This window comes from Rhyacophila brunnea, unplaced genomic scaffold (genome assembly GCF_057557595.1).
Source record: "Rhyacophila brunnea isolate RB1 unplaced genomic scaffold, BYU_Rbru_1.0 scaffold_10, whole genome shotgun sequence".
Classification (NCBI taxonomy): domain Eukaryota; kingdom Metazoa; phylum Arthropoda; class Insecta; order Trichoptera; family Rhyacophilidae; genus Rhyacophila; species Rhyacophila brunnea.
The window spans coordinates 33,765,733-33,786,507 of NW_028232752.1; the positions used below are offsets into that span (position 1 = coordinate 33,765,733).

The window sequence follows — 20,775 nt, forward strand, 5'->3', positions numbered from 1 at the left end:
AAATAAACACACTGCATTCATTATTATCTAAAATTTACAAATGCGTTCAATATATCTGTATTCTTCTTATTTGGAAAAATCACCGCTTCTTCGTGTGATCACATTTTGTTTAGCCAATCCGGCAGTTGAATTGATACTGACGATTTGACTATGGAATAATGCCCTGCAAGATTGGTAGAACAATTTAAACTTTTTTAAATTCAGATTCAGTTTAGTTTAGAGCAGTGGTTCTCACGTGGAAATTAACTGTGGCTGCACAATTGACATTGACAGTTCTATGGAAACGTCTGGTGGCCGCACCAAATTTCACTTTTATTGTGATTTAAAAAATTAAAGCTAAATTTTATTTACTAAAAAAATGGATTAATATATTTACATATAAGTCCATTTAATAAAAGACATTTGAACAGTTTAACACTTATCTATTTATTTAAAAATAATGTAGATGAAAATTCTTCAATACCGTAATAATAATTTTTCCAATGCGAGCCGCATGGCTGCTTTTAATGTCAAACTGGCTTCGATATTTGTTTTTTATGAAGTGCATTACACTGAATGATCTTTCACATTATACAGTAGTAAGAAAAATTGACAATATGAATAAAGCAAAGCAATTGTTGCCAATTCTTCGAATTGACTTGATTCTTGGTCAACACGTATAACTTCGACCAAAATTTTTCAACGATGGTATTATTAAAATGGTTTTAATTATATGGACTATTTCACATAATATGATCTGATCACAAGAACACATTATGGATCATTTGAGCAAAGAAAGAAATTTAAGACAAATCATGTGTATTCCAACCAGTTTCATAATTTTATAAATAAATTCTTGAAATATTATTCTATAAAGCGCTGGTGGCCGCAGCAAAATCCTCTGGTGGCCGCATGCGGCAACCAGGGCCGCACATTAGAACCACTGGCTTAGAGTGTCAGTTTAGATTTTAATCGTGAAGTTTTCGCTATGCAATTGAAATAAAATAAATATTGTATGTAAACATAAACAAATATACTTACATTAATACTGGGGTGGTATGTGAGCTTTCCATCATCACAAAGAGCGACATACTTTTTTTTCCACTCTTTATTCAGAGCTTTACTACTCTTTTTATGCAAGTAGCCTTGCTTCAAAGGAATTGCCCTGCCGGACCCCAATTCTCCATTCTTAAACTTATCATCTCCTTTCTTGGATGGTGTAAACAGATTCGATCTTCTCCGGGATTTCCGAGATGTTGTTGGTGTCGATGAAGGAGTAGGTAGATCCTTAGGATCTTTAAAGACGGTGGTAGGTGCTTGTAAGTTGTCCAAACAGGCAGGAGCGGCAAATTTTGCAATGTTGTTATTTTCTGTGGCGATTGTGACGAGGCCTTGCGTTGAAGCGTGGCTAGCGAGGGTGTGACCCCATCGTGTATGATCGGGACCATTCAGGCCGTGCACCTCCACTAAGTGCGATGATGTAGAGCTGTCGTTTGAGCCACCCGTCGTCCTGTGGAGGTGGTTGGATGACGCTGACAGCGGATGGCTTCCTCTTGACAATGTGTCCTGAAAATTAATGAAAATTTGTTGGTGATTTTACTTACCCACTGTTATGATGAAAGATTTTTCCATATTAATATAATAAGCTGGCGATTAGCATGGCAAAATTAGTGAATGTGCCAATTGGTAAATGATAATATAAAGTCGACATAGGTCATTGGACGATGTAATAGGATAGAGAGATTAATCCAGCTACTTAGCTCATGAACAATAATATAATATGTATGAATAAAATTAGAAACATAGAGCAGTCTGTGACTGTTTGAAATGTAATTCAATAGTGGATGCCATTATATGACTAATAATTTTAAGGACAATCATGCTGGAAAAAAAATACCAGAACTCATAGGATTTATAGTCTCAGAATTTTTTAAATAGGTATTCTGACTTTAAAAGAATAATTTTATATATTTACATGTATTTGTCAATAAACATATAATATAATTGCTATTAGTAGTGCAAATTGATTTATTCTTCCATATGTACGCATTGAAATAAAAACATGACACGATCAGTGATATCACTATAGCATTGCAATGGTAACAGTCGAATGTATAAAATTATTGTCCACGAATCTTACTAGATTTCAACATTGGTATTCATGACAGATTAGAAGTTTTTGTTATTTGATTTATAATTTGAGAGTTGTGTTGTTATTTTTTTTAATGAAACATCCATTGGAGTTTAAGATTAAATATATCTTAAAGTACCTAGATCAAATTCATATTTTTAATGGACCAGTTGAAAAATATTTCAAATAGAAGTTTCTTACCTTATGGCCAAAAGTAGTGTGATTGTGACTTGGCGAATGTGTGCTATGCAGGGTGGAGACATTGGGCTGCGGCCTGAGGGTGGGTCCCGGAGGAAGCCCGAGAGGGGTTGAAGGTCGAGAGTTGCTCGGGGTCAGGCAGGAGGTTGACGATGATAGTCTCTGTTGTACTATTTTCTGACACGCTGAAATGTTTCAATATAAGAAATAAGTCATCTTAAAAACTTCCGGACAAATATCAAAAACTTACTTTATTTGTATTTAAAGTGCAATCAATTTAAAGAATCGAAAGTCTATTGGATGTGGTTGATTACCTAATTATTAAAACTAAATTTATAAATCCAATTTTATCATTAATTTTAAATTCAGAAATGGTAATATAAAACAGATTAGCCTTATCAGTTAAAATCATAGGTAATCATAATAAGAAATGAAATCACCAATTTCATCCAAATAAATTACTTAAAATTTTACTACATAATACATGAGAAAATAAAGGAATTATGAGGTAAATCAAATTCGCGTCAAATAGAAACTACCTATTATAAGCAACAAAAATTGAAAAACAAAAAACAGAACAAAGCATTTATCAAGAACCAATAAAACCGAAGAACAAAAATACCCCAAACGTTCAAAAATCGCTTTAAAAATCGAGCCCGAGTATTTTTAAATCATTACGAACTAAAGTAATATATTGATTTGTAATTTATGTTGAGTTACAAAATTGTATGTTTCGCTTGCTAACATTTGTACTTGGATGAAGTTCGTCGGCCTTGTCCTTCGGCTTTTTGTAAATTATAACAGGAACTTCTCCTTCGCAGGCTAGGTAAAGGTGACATATCACTAAAAACATTGATTTTGTCCATGATTTCATTCAAAATTCTCTTTAAAATCAAGAAAAATTCATAAACAACATTGAAGTAATACTCGGAATCGGACAACGCCACTACCAACTGTCAAAGAAGTAAACAACATACCAGAACCAGGGTGGCCAACGTAAAAAAACCCAACAAACCTAGCGCGGTCCGTAATAAAACAACGCAGTAAAATAGTAAAAGGTCGTTGAAAAACACACGGAGTACACACTCATGCTCGAAAGTGATACTATGACACGCATTTGACGCGAAGATGATTTAATAAACTTCTCACCATCTTGGAACACTCTTTCTACATTCAGTCCATAGGTAGCGCAGGTTTCGTAATAGGAACATCTTTTCAAATCAGTGGCGAGTTTTCGCGCCTTCACGTCGTCGATTACGCGGGGATTGTTTTCGCTGATTGTATCTGAAAAAATAATTTTATTTATATGGCATTATAGAGATAGGCATTTAATTAAAATAGGCGGTAATATTTAATTTACAAATTAATAGAAGTCAAATCTGTCAAGCAACGACACTGGATAATATTATTATACCTTGGGTCCCGACAAGAATGAGAGGAATTTCTGTGGAATTTCTCAGGTGTGACATTTTGTTGTAATATGCGTAGATATCGTTAAAGCTGGTTTCGTTTTCCAAACTGAAAACAAAGATGACCGCATCTACCCAGGCAGCAAACTGGAAAGAAAGAAATTTTCATAATTAGTAACTATCTAAACTTCTGGAAAGCGCCTTTCGGGTTGTAAAAAATGTTTCAATAGTAAAACATAATATGGGGTGATAATAATTGGTCCAATAAGAATAAATACAAAATACAAATATGTAATCACGTAAATAAAATCTCAAGAATAAAATTACCAATTTTATTTTAAATGTAGATGAGTTCAGCAAAATAATGTCAGTGCAATATAGGAACTAGTTTTGAAAATTATTTTTTTAATAAATTAAGTAGGTGGTAGGTATTTCCAATTACAATATTGACATTAAAATGAGTAATTACATAGGTGGATAATTAAAAAAAAACAAATACACTAGGGAAACAGATATATTTAGGGGCAATAATAGTTTTTGAAAAAAGCATTGCTATGGTAGTGTGTTGAATAGATGCTTTGGATACAGAGCTTCCCCAGAAATAATGGATACATTATGTACTACGTATGTTGGCATTTGTCGTGCAACTGTATCGTAATTTTTATTTCTTCTGAATGTTCAATCTATACCATTAATATTTTTAGAATATACTTACACTTTCAAGATACTAAATAGATAATATAATATTATTCTGTAGCAAATAGTAGCAGGATTTCCAGCAAACGTTACTGCACGCCACTGCTAAGTACGGAATTTTTAGTGTTTGGATAGTGTCACGGATTTTTTTTTTTTATTAATAAGTGATCTAAAAATATAAGAACCTACTTACGTTCCTACACAATTCTCTAAAGAAAAACCAATAACAGATTTCATTCCAAAAGGCAGTCGCTGGGGAAAATGGGGGAAAACGGAAATAAGTCAGATAATAATATGGACGACGTACTCCCACACGAGACTGCAAGAAAATAGATTCCCCGGAATAAAATTGCATATTGCGCCACGCGGTAAGAAATTTTCCCTATGTGTATCTTGCATGGCTTCGCGCATGGCAACACTAAAACATGATAAGCACAGTAGCGTATAAAGTATAAACATAAACAATAAGAAAACTTTACAGCATATAAGTAAAATCATACAGATAGATAGATAATAAAAAATAATATTACACAATAGCAAATAATATACCTACCTAGTAACTTAGTATTTTTTTTTTTTTCAGAATTATTAATAACCATATCCTTGCTTTTTCGTACAAGGTGGTTGTTAGTAATTTTGAACAATCACAAACACCCAGGCTTTGAGAAAAACACATAAATGTTTTTGTCATGACCGGGAATCGAACCCAGGAACTCTCGGGTGGAGTAACTTAGTATTAACATTAACCACATTTACCGAATAATAATTATACGATAGGTGTTGATATTTAAAGCTTATAATATGAGGGAAAAAGGTGTCATTAATGTATTTTTTTTTTTAAATAATTATGGTGAATACCTAGATACATTGTATACAGTATCATGATTTAAACTAATGTGTAAATATATTATGTAAGATAATATTCTAATTGAAAACCGAAACAATAAAATTCAAACCCTTTGTTCTAAGGTTTGAATGTTGTAGAAAGTAATATAATCTTGCAACAACGCTAAATAACTTTATTGATGAATGAGCCAACCTAGACGTTGCGAAATAGAATTAAAACCACGGTTAACCTCAGCGAACCTTATTCGATTTTATGACTTAACCAAGAGTATTTTGAGTTGTTATTAAAGTATGTAGGAAAAAACTTATATATTCTACCTACCTACATCAAACCATGGCTATATTAAGTCGGCTTTGCTAAAAATCATAAACTGTCGAGTTGTCATCCTATATGTATAAGCAGTGTACCGATATGTGATTTCTCCCCACAATAAAATATAAAATATCAACTGTTTCGAGGCCCCCGTTTAAATCTTTTGACGAATCCATTGCGTCATCTACGTCGACGAAACTCGCCGCTAACTTAATCATTGAATTAATTATAACGATATAGGTATATACCTACTACGAAAGAACGTCAGTGCGGCACTGTCAATATTATTGCGATACTATGATATTTTACAAAATTTTAGTTGAAATGCAAGTTCGGCGAAAAAGTATCTAGGAAAATATTTTCGTTAACTTCTGCCCAGAATCAATTCAAAATTCGATCACGTTTACCATACTACTGGAACCGTTATTGGTCTTTTGATGTTATTCAGTGACGGCATTAGATTTTATTGGAGAGATATCAAAATATAAAAATCAAATGATGAAAAATGCCAAAGAAAATCACGGCTCAAAGGAATATAAAATATGTATCAAACATCGAGGAAAATAATGCATGGCAAGTATGTATTGGCATATTTAGCTTTCGTAAATACCTACGTAGGTAATACTTTATTTAATGCTAGATAATACACATTTAATAAAGAGTGTGGCTTCCGCACACAGATACCGCTGTGTCCAATCTTCGAGTTAAATAAATCAAATAATAAGTAGGTACAACAATACTCTCTCTTTACAGTCGTTATTTACTTATATATTTTTTATCCATGACGTTTAAGAATGCAATATTCTTCAACGGGTGACAAAATGCCAATGCGAATAAATTTAAAAATTGCAATCAAATACACAATAATAATAAATTCTAAAGGTTTTTATTAGTAGGTCAATAGTTATTCCAGTTGTAATACCAACGTAGTCTTGATAATGGTCTTACAACCGAAATGACGAATGAAACAATGTGTAGATGCCAGTTTAATTAATGCAACTAAATACATTTTTTAAATTCAAAGTAAACTAATAATTAAAAAAAAAAACAATATATGTGATTATTAATGTGCGTGCATTGAAGGTTCGATTTTTATTAGCACCTACTATGTCATATTTTATGGATGTTTTATCATCAAAATAAATTGACCATTCGAAAGTGACATAAAGATTTTTTGAATAAGTCATAGTCTTAACGTATGTATTTTTTTTCAATTAAAAAAATACTCTCCAGAAAACATAAAAATGTAGGTAGGTATATAACTTGCATTTTGCCGACGTGTGTTCATGTACCTATCTATCATTCTGTCCAAGGTTTTTTTCGGATATGTATGTTTCTAAAGCTATTCCAAAGTATCTTCAAATATGAGTGTACAAAAAATAACTGCACATTCAAGAATCCAAGAAAATTGCGTATTTATATTTAAAACTAATTTGGTGAATTATTTTTGTATTTTATATAAATATCTTCAATAATAAATTAAATACGACAAAAGGATGAAAATAAAACAAGTGAATCTTATAAACAGATAATAACACTACAAGACAGTATGTATTACAGTGAGAACGATGTTTACAAAGGACTTTAACTCTTTTCAAGTAATAAGGTCTATCTAAAATCAGCTCGTTCAGTTGACCTATAAACGCCTTGACGCTTCTCCCTACCAAAAGCTCTGCATCATCGACCCAACGAGCTTGCAATTTAGGGAGGCTAACTAGAATCTGTTTCGGTGGCACGTCATGATTGTATTTAACTAGGTATAGCTATTGTTTATACAAAAGGCGTTTTAGCGTACATTTATGTTGCTATAAGAGATTAATTATAATATAATGTAATGCATAAAGAGAATTTATGGAACAATATTAGGAATTAATAGGTATCAGAACTTGAATATGAATAAATATAATAAACAGATAATATTACGAATTAATGCTAGGTTGGAATCTGGAATCCACAAGACGACAATAGCGACGGTCGCATGATGGACGGATGCAAACGATCCTACACTAGATTTAAAAAAATGACTGTGCATAATATGGAAATAGACGAAAAGAACCTTTTTTTCTGGATACTAATTATTTATTTCAGAGCGGCGGTAGGTAGTTGTTTTTAAACATTTCGCTAACTTTGGATTCACGGAAGAATAATTTTATTCAAGCGATTTTTACCGTTCATTGCCGCACTAATTTATAGTATTGTATCGCGTTGAAATTTGAATAGGTACCTACATACCTATAAATAGATGAAAAATCATGCACCAACTTGCTCTGTTGTGGGAATTAACATATTACAGGTAGGGTTGGTTGAATTAATTTTATAATTACCCAAGTCAATGTAAATAATCAGTATCACAATCGTTTGTAGTAGGTACCTACTGTGTCAAAACTCATTTAATTTTGTATATTATTATTCAAATTGATGGAAAATACGTATAATGTGTTACATAGCAGGTACTTAAGAATTTACATACAAAATTAAATACATTTCCATGTCGATGTGAATATTGTCTTTCTACATTTTCAAGCTGTATGCACACGATACCTACAATAATATATCTACGTAGTCTACTATACTAAGATTGATGCTGGAAGAATCTACTTAATTTTGATAATAATATATATCAAAGGAGCATTACAAATTAAATGATTTGAAATCACAATACGGTAACTATCGTTTTAATACTTTGGACGCTGAAGACGCACCTGGCGCGTAATGACCAGGCGGCCGATCGATGTAATTAACGTGCATTTTAAAGGTGGTAATTAAAAAATCATTATCTAGTCAAATCACAAAGTATAATTGTATAACGTGAAGTACCTACTCATGGAACAAGCGATATTTTTGTCAAGCTAACAAAATTAGGCTTTACGTTTTGACGTTTCGTAAATATGTAAGTACACAATTAACACACTCAGCGAGATGGGATGTAACTATCAAAACTATCTCAAGACTCAATGTCTTCACCTGTTTAAGCTATGAATACTACCAAATATTAATTCGATTTATAAATAACTTCAGAGATTATTGCAAAAACTACTAGTTAATTTCATCGCAATTAGATAGGACGTAGATAGCTTAGTTGGTAGAGCATATGGGAGGGAGTTCGAATCCAAAAAGATTTTTTCTAGTGGCTACTTTCTCTGAGGTGTTTTAAAATTATGCATGTTCAATAAAACACTGGTTATATTCTTAAACGTTGTAAATTATTCGTTGAAAAAAAAAAGTTTATATAATATCTATAATATGTGAATTTGTAATGAAATTGGTAACTATTACAAAAACGATGTTACACCAAATGAAAATATATTGGCCATATAAATTTGTATTTAACAAACTCTACAAGGTTAGCTTGCAATATTTTAGAGTGGACTTTAGAAATAAAAGCAATTTACAACTTAGTATAGAATGTTAGGTAAACGTTTCGGCGAAAACGATTAGGTACCATCTTCTATTTGGTATTATATTTATCGCACATAACTCACGGAAGTTAGCTGTAATCTGTAATGTTATGAAATTGTTTTGGAGGGAAATCATAGGGCAAAAAAATAATACTCAAAAAAATGAATATTGTAGTAGCAGATAGGGAGGAATGAAGGATACAACGACGTAGAAGCATGCAAGGGCACTAATGCGACGTGATATTTATTTAATGTGATGGAAAAATATTAGGCTCGTCAGATAAGTGCGGAGAAACGTGATAGAAGAAATAACCGCTATTATCTACTGCACTACGGGGTAAGGTTTTAGATAATATTGTTACGCTATCATGAAATTAATATGAACAGGCTTTATGTACTTCAGAAAAAATGGGACAGCATCAAGGATATAATATAATAATTATTTGCAACTGGGGGAAGTCTTCTGAACTTTCTGTATCACATGGCGACTTGGTGGACGTAGAGTATAGACAAAGTAATAATAATATGATGTAAGTTGTCGTGTTGAAAGGCCGCAACTTGTTTTGACGTTTTGTTATAATATACCAGTAGCGAAGACTCCATACTAGGCGATTATTTAAAGCTTGTCTTGTTAAGAAATATAAATTTCAATAGCTAACCTAAAGAGATTTCATGGGTAAAAAATACACAGATCTACTGCATCTAAGTACCTATATCGAATTTTCCACAAACACATGCAAACAGAGGCTTAGTATAATCTAAAGTTTTTTGTATGAAATTGAATGTGTTTGTTCTTGAGATCCAATAACTGTCTACTTCATTATATGAAACGGGTAATCGTTCCACGACAACGCCTAGCTATTTTGTAAAAAAATATAATATTTTATGTAAACAACAAAATGAAAATTCAAGTTTTGTAAATATGGCTGTTGTTTTCGAGACATTTCTTTCACAGCTATATTTTCTCATTAGTGTTTTCAGAATTATATATGTTCAATAATTAGAATGGTACATTCTTAAATCTTGTGAATTATTCGTTGAATAAAAGAATCAGTTAATTAAAAATATTAGCAAATTCAAGTAAGTTACAACAGAAAATATTGGAGTGACCCGTGACGTCGGTTTTCAGAATTATGTATGTTTGTATGTAAGTAATTTAAACAAATTCAAGTTTCATGGTTTATCTTGGCAATATATGTGCAATAACAGTAATAAAATTTAGGTTCTATGCAAAGTGAAACGTTTGTTCATTAGTGACATTTTTTCAGCTACAAAGAAAAAATAGTGTTTATCACAAAGGTAGCAAAATAAAACATATAATATCGAGTAGCAATAATATTGGTTTTAGAATATTTCACAGTGATGCGATATATTTTCATTAGTATGTCGTTACATTTAATAACGAAAAATACACACAAAAGATATAGTACAACCCCACTATACTCTATATCAGAAATGTTTTAAAAAAAAATCAGTGTCTTTTATTATAACATTTTATAAGACTACATAGAATGAAGTAAAAATTTATTATCGAGGAGATCTGCGATTTTATGTCACGAACATGCCAAGAAGTAAGCCTTGCGACGTCATAGCATTGTGGACTTAAATTAAGTCACACAAAAATCTGTCCGATACAACAAAATTCGATGTGAAAATGTTTACCATGAATATTGCATGAGAATAATTTGAATAAATATTCACTTCATATAAGTAAATAGGTAGCAAAATGGATTTATGGATATATTCCTTCTGACTCTTGATCAACATTGTTTTTGCGCCATAAAGTAAATTCAACAATATGTAGTTGATGTGATTGAAAATAACATTTATTTATAAATTGAAAGACGTTTAATATGTATGACAGGTTATCATGAAATCAATCATGAAGAATTAAAAAAATATTTAAAACATAATATGTATATTGAAAATAATTAATGTATGCTTAATGCATTTCACCGAATTCCATAAAATTATATAATGGTATAACCTGGTAGGTACTGTGGTGTGGGTTACATATTTGGAGGGAAATGGGAGCTTTTTCATTACTGTGATTAAACAGCCAAACTAAGTCAATATATATCTATTGGTTATTGTAAATTTATTAGCATTTCATTTTTATTCATAAATCATTATATAATATTAACATTGCATACTTATTTTATGGAATTTTCCCTAAAAAATAACACTGGCAAATGATTAAGTAAAAAATGTAAAGTTAGTACACTTTCGCCATATCATGTGGCAACACGAGACTTATCAACGTCTGCATATTCTAATAATCTAATTCAGTTCGGTATGCGATACCCTGGCAGAAGAAACTCGTCCTGGCTCAAGGATGTCATCGAGTGGTTTCAATTCAACACTCTATCCCTATTTAGAGTAGCCACCAAAAGCCAAAATCATCGCCGACTTCGGATATGGCACAGAATGAAAAAGTAATGCTGATGCCCTTGACTGAAAACATGCTAGTATCAGACTTTTATTATAATTACTGAATTATTAACTGTCCTTTTCTTTTTGTAGATTTAAGCTAACAAGTCTAGTGATTCAGACTCTCCGGTATGGGTGATATCGCTATTTTAGCCAGCTCGAAAGAGTCCATTCAACCAACGAGATATAATTAATATGCAGTAATTACTTCTTAGGAGGAGCCCAGTATACAATTTCTTGTTTTTGAAACCATATATCTATGCGTAAATTATTAATTATTACTACTTACCTGCTTATAATGTGTGAAGTAGAAATATCCATGACTTTAAATAAGTAAAGTTTGGTTTAATTATGTTATAAAATAAAGAATTACATTAAATGAAAATTATACAAAATAATAAAAAATGAGACGAAGTCGGGTATCTTTGAAAGGAAGATATTGAGAAAGGTCTATGTGAAAAAGCCACGTAACCACGTATGGTAAAAACAAAACAATGTTTCCGTTGGTCGATGGTGTGCGTGCGGATGTTTAGCCCTACTAGTGCTACTAATTACCTGGCAGTCGATGTGTCCGTAGTGCTGACAACGGTATACGTATTCGTACGCATACAATCCACGAACCGAAACATTGTTTTGTTTTTACTGTACGTGTACAGCCACGTACTGTATAGTGATCCCCATGTCGTCTCACAAGTAATAGAAATAGTAGTAGTAGTAGTAAGTGTGACGAGTCCGTTAGGTATGCCATGTCTCAATGATGTAAGACATTCAACCACACAAAAACTGAACTTGAAGCTTAAACATTGGAAAGTTCTTGAAGTAGACATAGAGGATTGTAGACGTTGCCAGGAAGCGACTACTTTCTACATTAGATTGAAGTGCAGGTAACGATGATAATTATTTCATTCATTGCATATTTTCAACATTTACATTATTTATTGAAGTTTTATTTATGATCTTAATGTTATGCAAAAAGATTTATAGTCCGGCAATTCGGGCATTTCGTTGAGCATTAATAATTTTGCATAACGACAATAAAAAGTAACAATAATTATTGAAATATCGACATTGGGCTGTAGTAGTGCCAATGAAGCCATGACGGTGACAGAAAATATTATTCGGTTGGTAAGTATAAACTCCGTCCCAGCTTAAATAAAGCATTCGTGATTTATTCAAAGAATTTCTTCAGTGGGTCACTGCGCAATGAAACGAAACGGGGAACAAATAAAACTATATTTAACTTTAAACTCTTTTATGTGTATGGCAGCACTGGAAATGTGATCAAAGAGGCGAGACCCGGAAACGGTAAAGCGCAGCGGGAAAGTTTGCGCAAAGCCCATCGGAAGCACTGTCGCCCGAAGTCAGTCGAGGCCTCGAACCGACAAGAGCTTTACGCACAAGGATTTAAAAAAGATTTTTTCATTGACAATTCTTCACCATGTTTAACTGTGTCGTTTTTTTAGCTTTTCTCGATGCAATGGAAAATTAATAAAATATTGGAAAATGTGTAAGTATCTACATAACGCATTCGATTAATACTTAATAGATAACAAAATTATTATTATAAATAAAAAACATATATGTAAGATTACGTGTAAAATCGATCAAAACCCTAAACACAAAAGTCAGATAGACATAATAATATAGTCTAAATTTAGTATACGAAATTAAATATGAAAAATGTTATGTCGATAAATGCTTAAATTCTTAATGATAAGTTATTTGACAGTTTTGACACCGCAGATTCATTTGTATAACATTTTACACTGTTATGACAATTTTTCGCAAAAGCATTTTTGCAGGAATTGGGTAGGTAGCAAGAGTTGTAGATTCACTGAATCAGTTCAGTCAATTCCACAAAATATAAAATATGCAGATATTGTTTAAAGAATTATAAGAATATAGTTGCATAGGTGTTGTATATTAGCATATTCAAAGTGATAATTTATAAACTCTAAAGTTGTCTTCCACACATACTGTGTGTGTATCTTTTATGTTATTCATTTAAAATATGTGCCTACATAATAAATTATTAATTTAAGACGAAGATTATTAATTATTAATTTAAGAATTAATTATTAACTTGACATTTAGATTAAAATGAGATACTTATCTACGGGATATATTGTCACTGACGGGTCTGGAAAATAACTATAGCGTTAATAACTTTGCATTGTTTACTCATGTGGGTACGACTTTTGAGTGAGTGCTATTAAAAATAATAATTGCAATTGCTTAGTAAAATCTGCATATTGGAACTGTTTGGGTGAATTTAAAATTGTGTTGATCGTGCTAAAATGCTCGCGTTTATGCTAGGATCAACCTACTCGTGAATCTGCAATGCGTAATTAAATGCAGCTTATTTAATCATTAGTATTAGTACCTAACATTTATTTTTAGGTCCACTTTCGTCTATTTGGGCTTCGTTGTATTCTTCAAAGTATTTCTGAATATACTTGTTGAACTCTTTTTGGTGGAGAATGTAATTGAGACCGGAGTTATCGGAAGTAGAGTATCGTGCGTGCTGTACAATTCCATTATGGTCGGGAAGGTTGAGGCAATATGCGACAGGGTGGAAACGCCAATCGCTTAAAATTAGCCTGCCCGCCTCTACCCGCCGAAAATGTTTGGGTTCAAACAACTCGCGGGCTTGTTTTCAAGTCGGCACGTTCAATACGACGGTATTTTAGCAAGGGTACGCATGGGTAAATTCCATAATACTACCACAGTAATTTATGGTTGATAGGTTTCCGTAACCTTAATAAACTTTTCAATAGGTAAATACTGCACAATAATCTGTTAACTAGTATTACGGACATAACGCATCAGTAAGGGATGAAAACTAACGTACCTATTGTTTAGTGAAGAATTTCATTTATAATATAAAATATCCCGTTATTCATTAATCGGAGGTTCATAAAGATCGGTATACAGCCAACGTACATTGTACATGATATCCTGTCCGATCATTCGACCAAGTAAGTCATTCTGTTAACCGCCCAGGAGAAAGCCGAAACATTCGTGACTGGTCCTACTTTTTCCGCCCCTCCCGTTGTCTATGGATGACCTGTCATTGCCAGTCATTGTTCTATAGAGTGCTCATACTGACGCGTATGTCATGTTTATTTGTCAGAGTATTCCTAGTTTCAGATTTCTTTCAGATTATTTCAACGTATCTTGGAGACCTTGGAGTTCATCTGATTTAGTGGTTATTACAAATCGATATTTCCAGCTGTCTTGACACAGGGAATGGTTTGATTTGGATATATGAGTTACATGATAAATAATACACTAGCATTAACACACCTACGAATGTAATGCATAGTTTAATGCTACATATTTTTTGGAAATCGATATTACGATCGGTTTTTGTGTGAAGGACTAGTCTGGCTTTGACAGCTGATGAATAACATTTGAAACGAGAAAGAGCGAATCAATTTGTCAAGCAATCTGGGATCTGATTTTGACAGCTGAACAGTGGACCACTCGTTGCTTGTGCAAAAAGATATGCTCAGGCTTTATTAATCTAAAGATGGCGCTGGTTAATTGCAATCTAACCATGTAAATTTATTCCGATATTATTCCCGTAAAGGAACAAACTGCTTAGCACCGAGTGTAAATTGTGTTTTACAATAATTTCAGAAATCGCGCCCAATTTTCTGTTTCCGTTTTAGTGGACGGTTACCGATGAAGGAGAGGTTACATTTTGGTATTACATAAAATATATTGTAACATAAGATATCATGACATTATTTAGATACATCGTCTTTCGGGATTTGAACGCAATGTTTTGATACAACCCCACATGGCCCATATTTCATTGAGATGAAAGTTCTATGATTTATTGCAGGAAAAAGGCATGACAAAGTTGTGAATACTGGAATAACTGCGTAATACTGAAGATACAGGTGATACACATTTACATAGGTTTCAAACGTATCTACAATTTGTTTCGTGAAATGTCATAAGATATAAGATATCCAGAAAAATTCTGGCTATGCTTTAAAATTCAATATTCATGATCAATACGTGTATCAATAAAAACAATCGATTCTATGTACAAGAGATTCAGGGTTAACTTGATAATTCGTGACAATTTATAAAATGAGTTTAGCACTTCATAGTTCATAGTCATTCACGAGCTATGTATCAAGTATGACCAACTATGAGTAGATATCGAAATGTACATTCAAATTTATGTAATGTCATAATTATTAATGTCAACATGTATTTTGGAAAAATAAAATGAATAATGTAATACAGGTAAGGTATAGATGGTAAACTTCCAAGTTATAATTGAGAAGAGGGAGTAGGAAAATTTGAATAGGAATATCAGCAATTAAGGTTTAAAATGTTATTAATTATTATGGTGAATACTGTTAAATATACGATACAAGCATTTAACTTAACATCGTTTTTAAAACCTGATGAGAATTCTTTTAATCCACGTTAAATCATTTTGATACGGCATACCAAAACTTACTAATATTGATTCAAATAAGTCCAAAATATAGATACTTACATTTTTTTATTTAAAGTTTCTTTTTCTGTCTCTCATAACAACTGTCAGATGCAAACATAATCGTACTTAATGTATTTTATAACAGTTAAAGTAAGATAAGTGACCATCCGTTGTGGCTAAAGTGTAGTTAAAGTGTTCAACCAATGTGTGACAACACTGCCAATGTAATATACTGAAAGATTAACCACTGGATAAGGAAGCATACAGGAGTAAGCAATATGATAGAGATCGCGGACCAGATATGTTGCCAATAAATAGCCGCTGGACAAATGTAGTCACACAGTGGAACGCAAGTGGCACTAAACCTAATCCGTCCTAATACCCACTGGACTAACGAACTCGAAAAAATTGGCAGATAAGTATACGTCACAGTGAACATCTGGGAAACTGCGGAGATGCCTTCATCCAGCGTTGGATTGACCCCAGCCGATGATGATGATGATGAAATAATAAATAGTATGAAGAAATTAATTAAAATTCGATATACGTGGATCGTGTATCATCAAATGACATATATACTTGTATCGGGCATCGACAAATTCCGCAGCGGAAGCAATCAGATAAACAACACTAGAAACTGCAAATAACATAAAAAATCGCAATGTAATCGACGCCGGATATTCCGCTGAAATTGCATCAAGGTATTCGAGTTTAACGCTCAATTATATCGGTGCAAATTGCCGACCGGCTCTGCAATTAGTCAATAAATGAACTAGTTCTGGAAATGAAGCTGTGTAATTGGGAAACTGGGAATAATAGTACTACTGGCGTAGCAGAACTGATCAATTAGTTGCAAACAGATTTTGAAAAACATTTAAATGATTACTCAGACATCATAAAACGAATAACCGTAGTTCGCATTTTTGTCAAAATGAATTTTAGGATAGGAAATTTTTGGTTCTACAGTTTCACAATGCCGCTAGCCAAAAATACAAAAATATCAATAATAAAAAAATAAGTGTTAGTCACGTCCTTCTAAATCTAAGCGGACGAAACCTGTATTAATCATTAGTCAATTGCCTGTACCTAATATTAGTTATATTGTATAATATTATTAATTATTAAAAAGTTAATAATTAATGTACATGCAGAAATATGAGCATTATATTTTTACGTCTAAAACTATAGAGACAGGTATCTGCTAATCACCCAAGATGGAGTAAAGATTTCACGCTGACAGATGGAGCATAATACAGTATTGATGTAACAATGTCGAGATTTTTAAACTATATTTACAATAATTAATAAAAATCTATATTTAGGCTGGAAATGTCTATGATCTGATGCAAAATAGCCATTTTAATAAAAAAGAAATACATTTAGAATTTATCAACGTACGACTGGTAACCGTGGACATTCGTATAATATATTACGATTGATTGTCCGTAGCTATACCAACTCAGCGATAGAGACCATCATTTATTATATAGTTTCAGTCGTAAATTCACAGGGTAAGAAAATAATGAGAACATCTCACATATAAAGTCAATACTGAAATTTTTTTAAATTATCACAGGAATCAGGAATTTTTATACTTTTTCTTATGTGGATAATTTGTAAAAAGCATAAGTATATATTATTATATTCATAATATAAGTAAATTAACTCGAATAAGCCATACTTGTACGTACTTGTTTCTCACGATACTCTCACCCTCTCTATTATAAACAGAAATAAACCATCTACATATCGCATGAGATTGACCAATTAATAATGCACTTATTTCTAGCATTCTACACCTACAATCTTACATGCATAGTGTTATTTAATAAATATGAAGGTCTTGAGCTTTCTTCATCGTCGAACCACGAAAAGAGAACAAAGCTTCGAACTGAAATAATGGAATAGGTGCGTTACAGTTCATTTTGAAATATTGAATAGCGAGAACGTGGTTATATATACGACTAAATTATATGCACCTTTTAATTAGAATAGAATAAACCTAATTCTAGAACGATCAATAGCTATCGGTTGAAATTTATAACACTGAAGAAAACGAGTGGATACATCAATATTAAGTATACTATTATTTGTATAGGATATATATGAAATGTGCCTATGATAAATAGCCAAACAGATATGTAAATAATATAAAACTTTTAGACGTTCATAATAAAATAGTATTTTTCAAACTATAATGTTTGACAGTGCCCCAAAAATATATTATGTTCTGAGCAATTGAAAATGTTCTCTCCAGAATCAGATTCGAGTCGCCTTTTCAAGCTTTGCTTGAAATGAGCGAAGGTGTTTTTTGGCTTTTCTGAAATGTGTCAATCGGTGATTGGCCCTTCATTTGTCAATCGTTGTGGTCGTGCATTAGCGCATTGTATTGAGAATATTAGGATTTTTTTTCATACGACCTGCAGAGTCCTTGGAAATTAATTATTAATTCTAGAAAATTAGAGATAAAAATATATTATCTTAATTATCTGTTTGACACAATTAGACTACATCATTAATTTATAAAAACCCTCAACGTTCTATACAAATATACCTACTACCAAAATTAATATATAAAATTATAGAAACCTTCGATGAATTATGTCTGATTATACAAGACTTTACATCTGAGGTATTAAAAACATCGATTATGACGAGCCTCACTACTATTTAATATTTACATAAAACAATTAATTCAAAGAGTTGCTAAAAATATAGAAATTTTATCTAATAATTTTTTTGTTCTTTTATGGCAGTTTTTTATCTCCCGTATAGAATTTTAATTATTTTGTCACACCAAAGGTTTTAACAGCTCAGCGACAATGTATAAGTACATACATTAGCATTTGTTTATTGGTTTTTAATTAAAAGTAGGAAAATGTTAGAAAATCTATATATTGCATCATACGATTACATATATAGTTACCAACGTAATGCTAATATTGCAAAGAATAGTCAAGGGAGAGAGCATTATTGAATCAATTGTCAGGATATTTATGAAATTTTCGCGTGCCCAATATCACATGCATGAAAAAAACAGTGTTATAATATAATGTATTATACACTTATACGAATGATAAAACTTACAGTGTTTATTGTATGATGCAGAGAAAGTTCTTTGTTTAGCGAAGAGTTTTAAATGTCAACACGAAAAAACACAATCAACAAATTATATGATTTTGTATATTATATTGTCACTAATTACAGCACATGATTACTGTCAGAATACAATAGAAACACTGATAGTATTTGTAACACTATTACTGTCAACTGTAAATTAATATACTGTGGTTTGTTAAATCACTGTGACATAACAAACAATTTACAAGATTTTCATTGGAAAATCATACTTATTAACATTGTTAAATATTTGATTTAGCAATACGCAAATGTCAAAGTATTTTTCACTGATAAAATACACTAATCGCTTGCTTTAGTGATAAGAAAATACTATTGTGATAAACGAAGCGCCAAAAATACGTCCTCTCTCATCGAGGGATGATTTGAACTAAGGGAGGGCGTCTAGCGTCTGGCGCTAGAGGGATGTATTATATCCCAGTAAGGACATTCGCGAGTAGGGGTGGAAAATTATTCAGGCGCCGCACACGGCACAACCCCTTTCGCTGCTATACTCACTTTATAATCAATGGATTTTTCAAAGTGATATAAATAACGAAAGTTTTGATTAAAATTTAATGAGTCGTATGTTAGTTCCACATTAAATCGTAAGTAAATATTAGTTGAAGGAAAATCGTTATTGTGCCTACCCATTTCATTTTATTAAACGGTGACATAAAAATATGATTAAGTAGGTAACTAGTCAGATTTAAACTAATATAGCTTAATAGTAAAGGTAATATGATAGGTAGGTACCTACTTACTTCATTTTATTTTATATAGTGCATGAAAGTAATAGGACCGTATAAAATCTGGTGTATTTACAGAAAAAAGTTACACATCTATATTAGTAACCATATGTTTAGGGTGATTAAAAATAAACTAGAGATTTCACAGTTTAACGTTAAAGCATTCAAAATTGAGAGTAAAACACCGGTGGGAAAGATTTAAGGAAATGTTTTTAAAAAATGTGTGTTATAAAAAAACCTTTCAGCGGCACGTTGCTTTGGAGTTTATAAGTTTAAAATTAGAAACCGAACTAAACAATAAAATACAATTTGTGAGTAAGTATTAAATTTCCGTTTCACAAACTTCTCGTGACCTTCATGATTTATTAATAATGCATACGACGTGATACTATTTTTATATTATTTTAATGTTCCACCCTAAAAAAATAACTACCTACTCATATTATTTTATCTGAAATAACATCAATGCGTTTGCATTAAAAAGTTTTTCTTTCAGTAGGGAAGTATTAGCTAAAAAATAATTTCCACTGTGACGTCTATACATACACATTTGAAATATTATTCAATTTACGTTCATATATAACTATAGAAATGTATTCACAAGTTATTAATCAAGTGAAGTGTGAGAGAAGACGCTGAAATGTCAAGGCTATATTGAAAAAATATTTTTTCTTATGAAGATTATGGAAATTAAAATGCTAGCGAAGAATTAATGAAAATGCTGCAGATGACATGCAATTTAATTGCAAAGATTTTTCTTAAGAAAGAAAGAAAAATCAACAACTAAAGAGCGGCGTTGGAAGTAATTAATATACATTAATGAACACTTTCAACATATTGTGGACATATAGCGAAAAAAGACTAACCATTGAATTTATGTGCTGTACATACCTACAGTTAAAAGACACAAAAACTGACCGCAGACGATATATTATAATTTATATGTTGACTTTGGTTACTGTATGGTTGCTGAATTATTCACCAATGAATAAAAGAAAAAAATAATGGAGTGCAACATTCCATTTACCGTGAAGGACAACTATTTAA

General features: G+C 31.8%; 1 protein-coding gene across 3 annotated transcripts in view; it reads right to left on the reverse strand.

The window, feature by feature from the left end:
• CenG1A (Centaurin gamma 1A) overlaps positions 1 to 20,775 on the reverse strand; it is a 476,859-nt gene that overhangs the window by 11,970 nt on the left and 444,114 nt on the right. For all 3 annotated transcript variants that reach the window (XM_085953524.1, XM_085953529.1, XM_085953533.1), the window contains 4 exons: positions 3,723 to 3,864; positions 3,458 to 3,592; positions 2,312 to 2,493; positions 1,021 to 1,545 (listed from right to left, as the gene is read on the reverse strand). In XM_085953524.1, the coding sequence (XP_085809650.1) occupies positions 1,021 to 1,545; positions 2,312 to 2,493; positions 3,458 to 3,592; positions 3,723 to 3,864 (984 nt within the window). The remainder of the gene's footprint in view (positions 1 to 1,020; positions 1,546 to 2,311; positions 2,494 to 3,457; positions 3,593 to 3,722; positions 3,865 to 20,775) is intronic.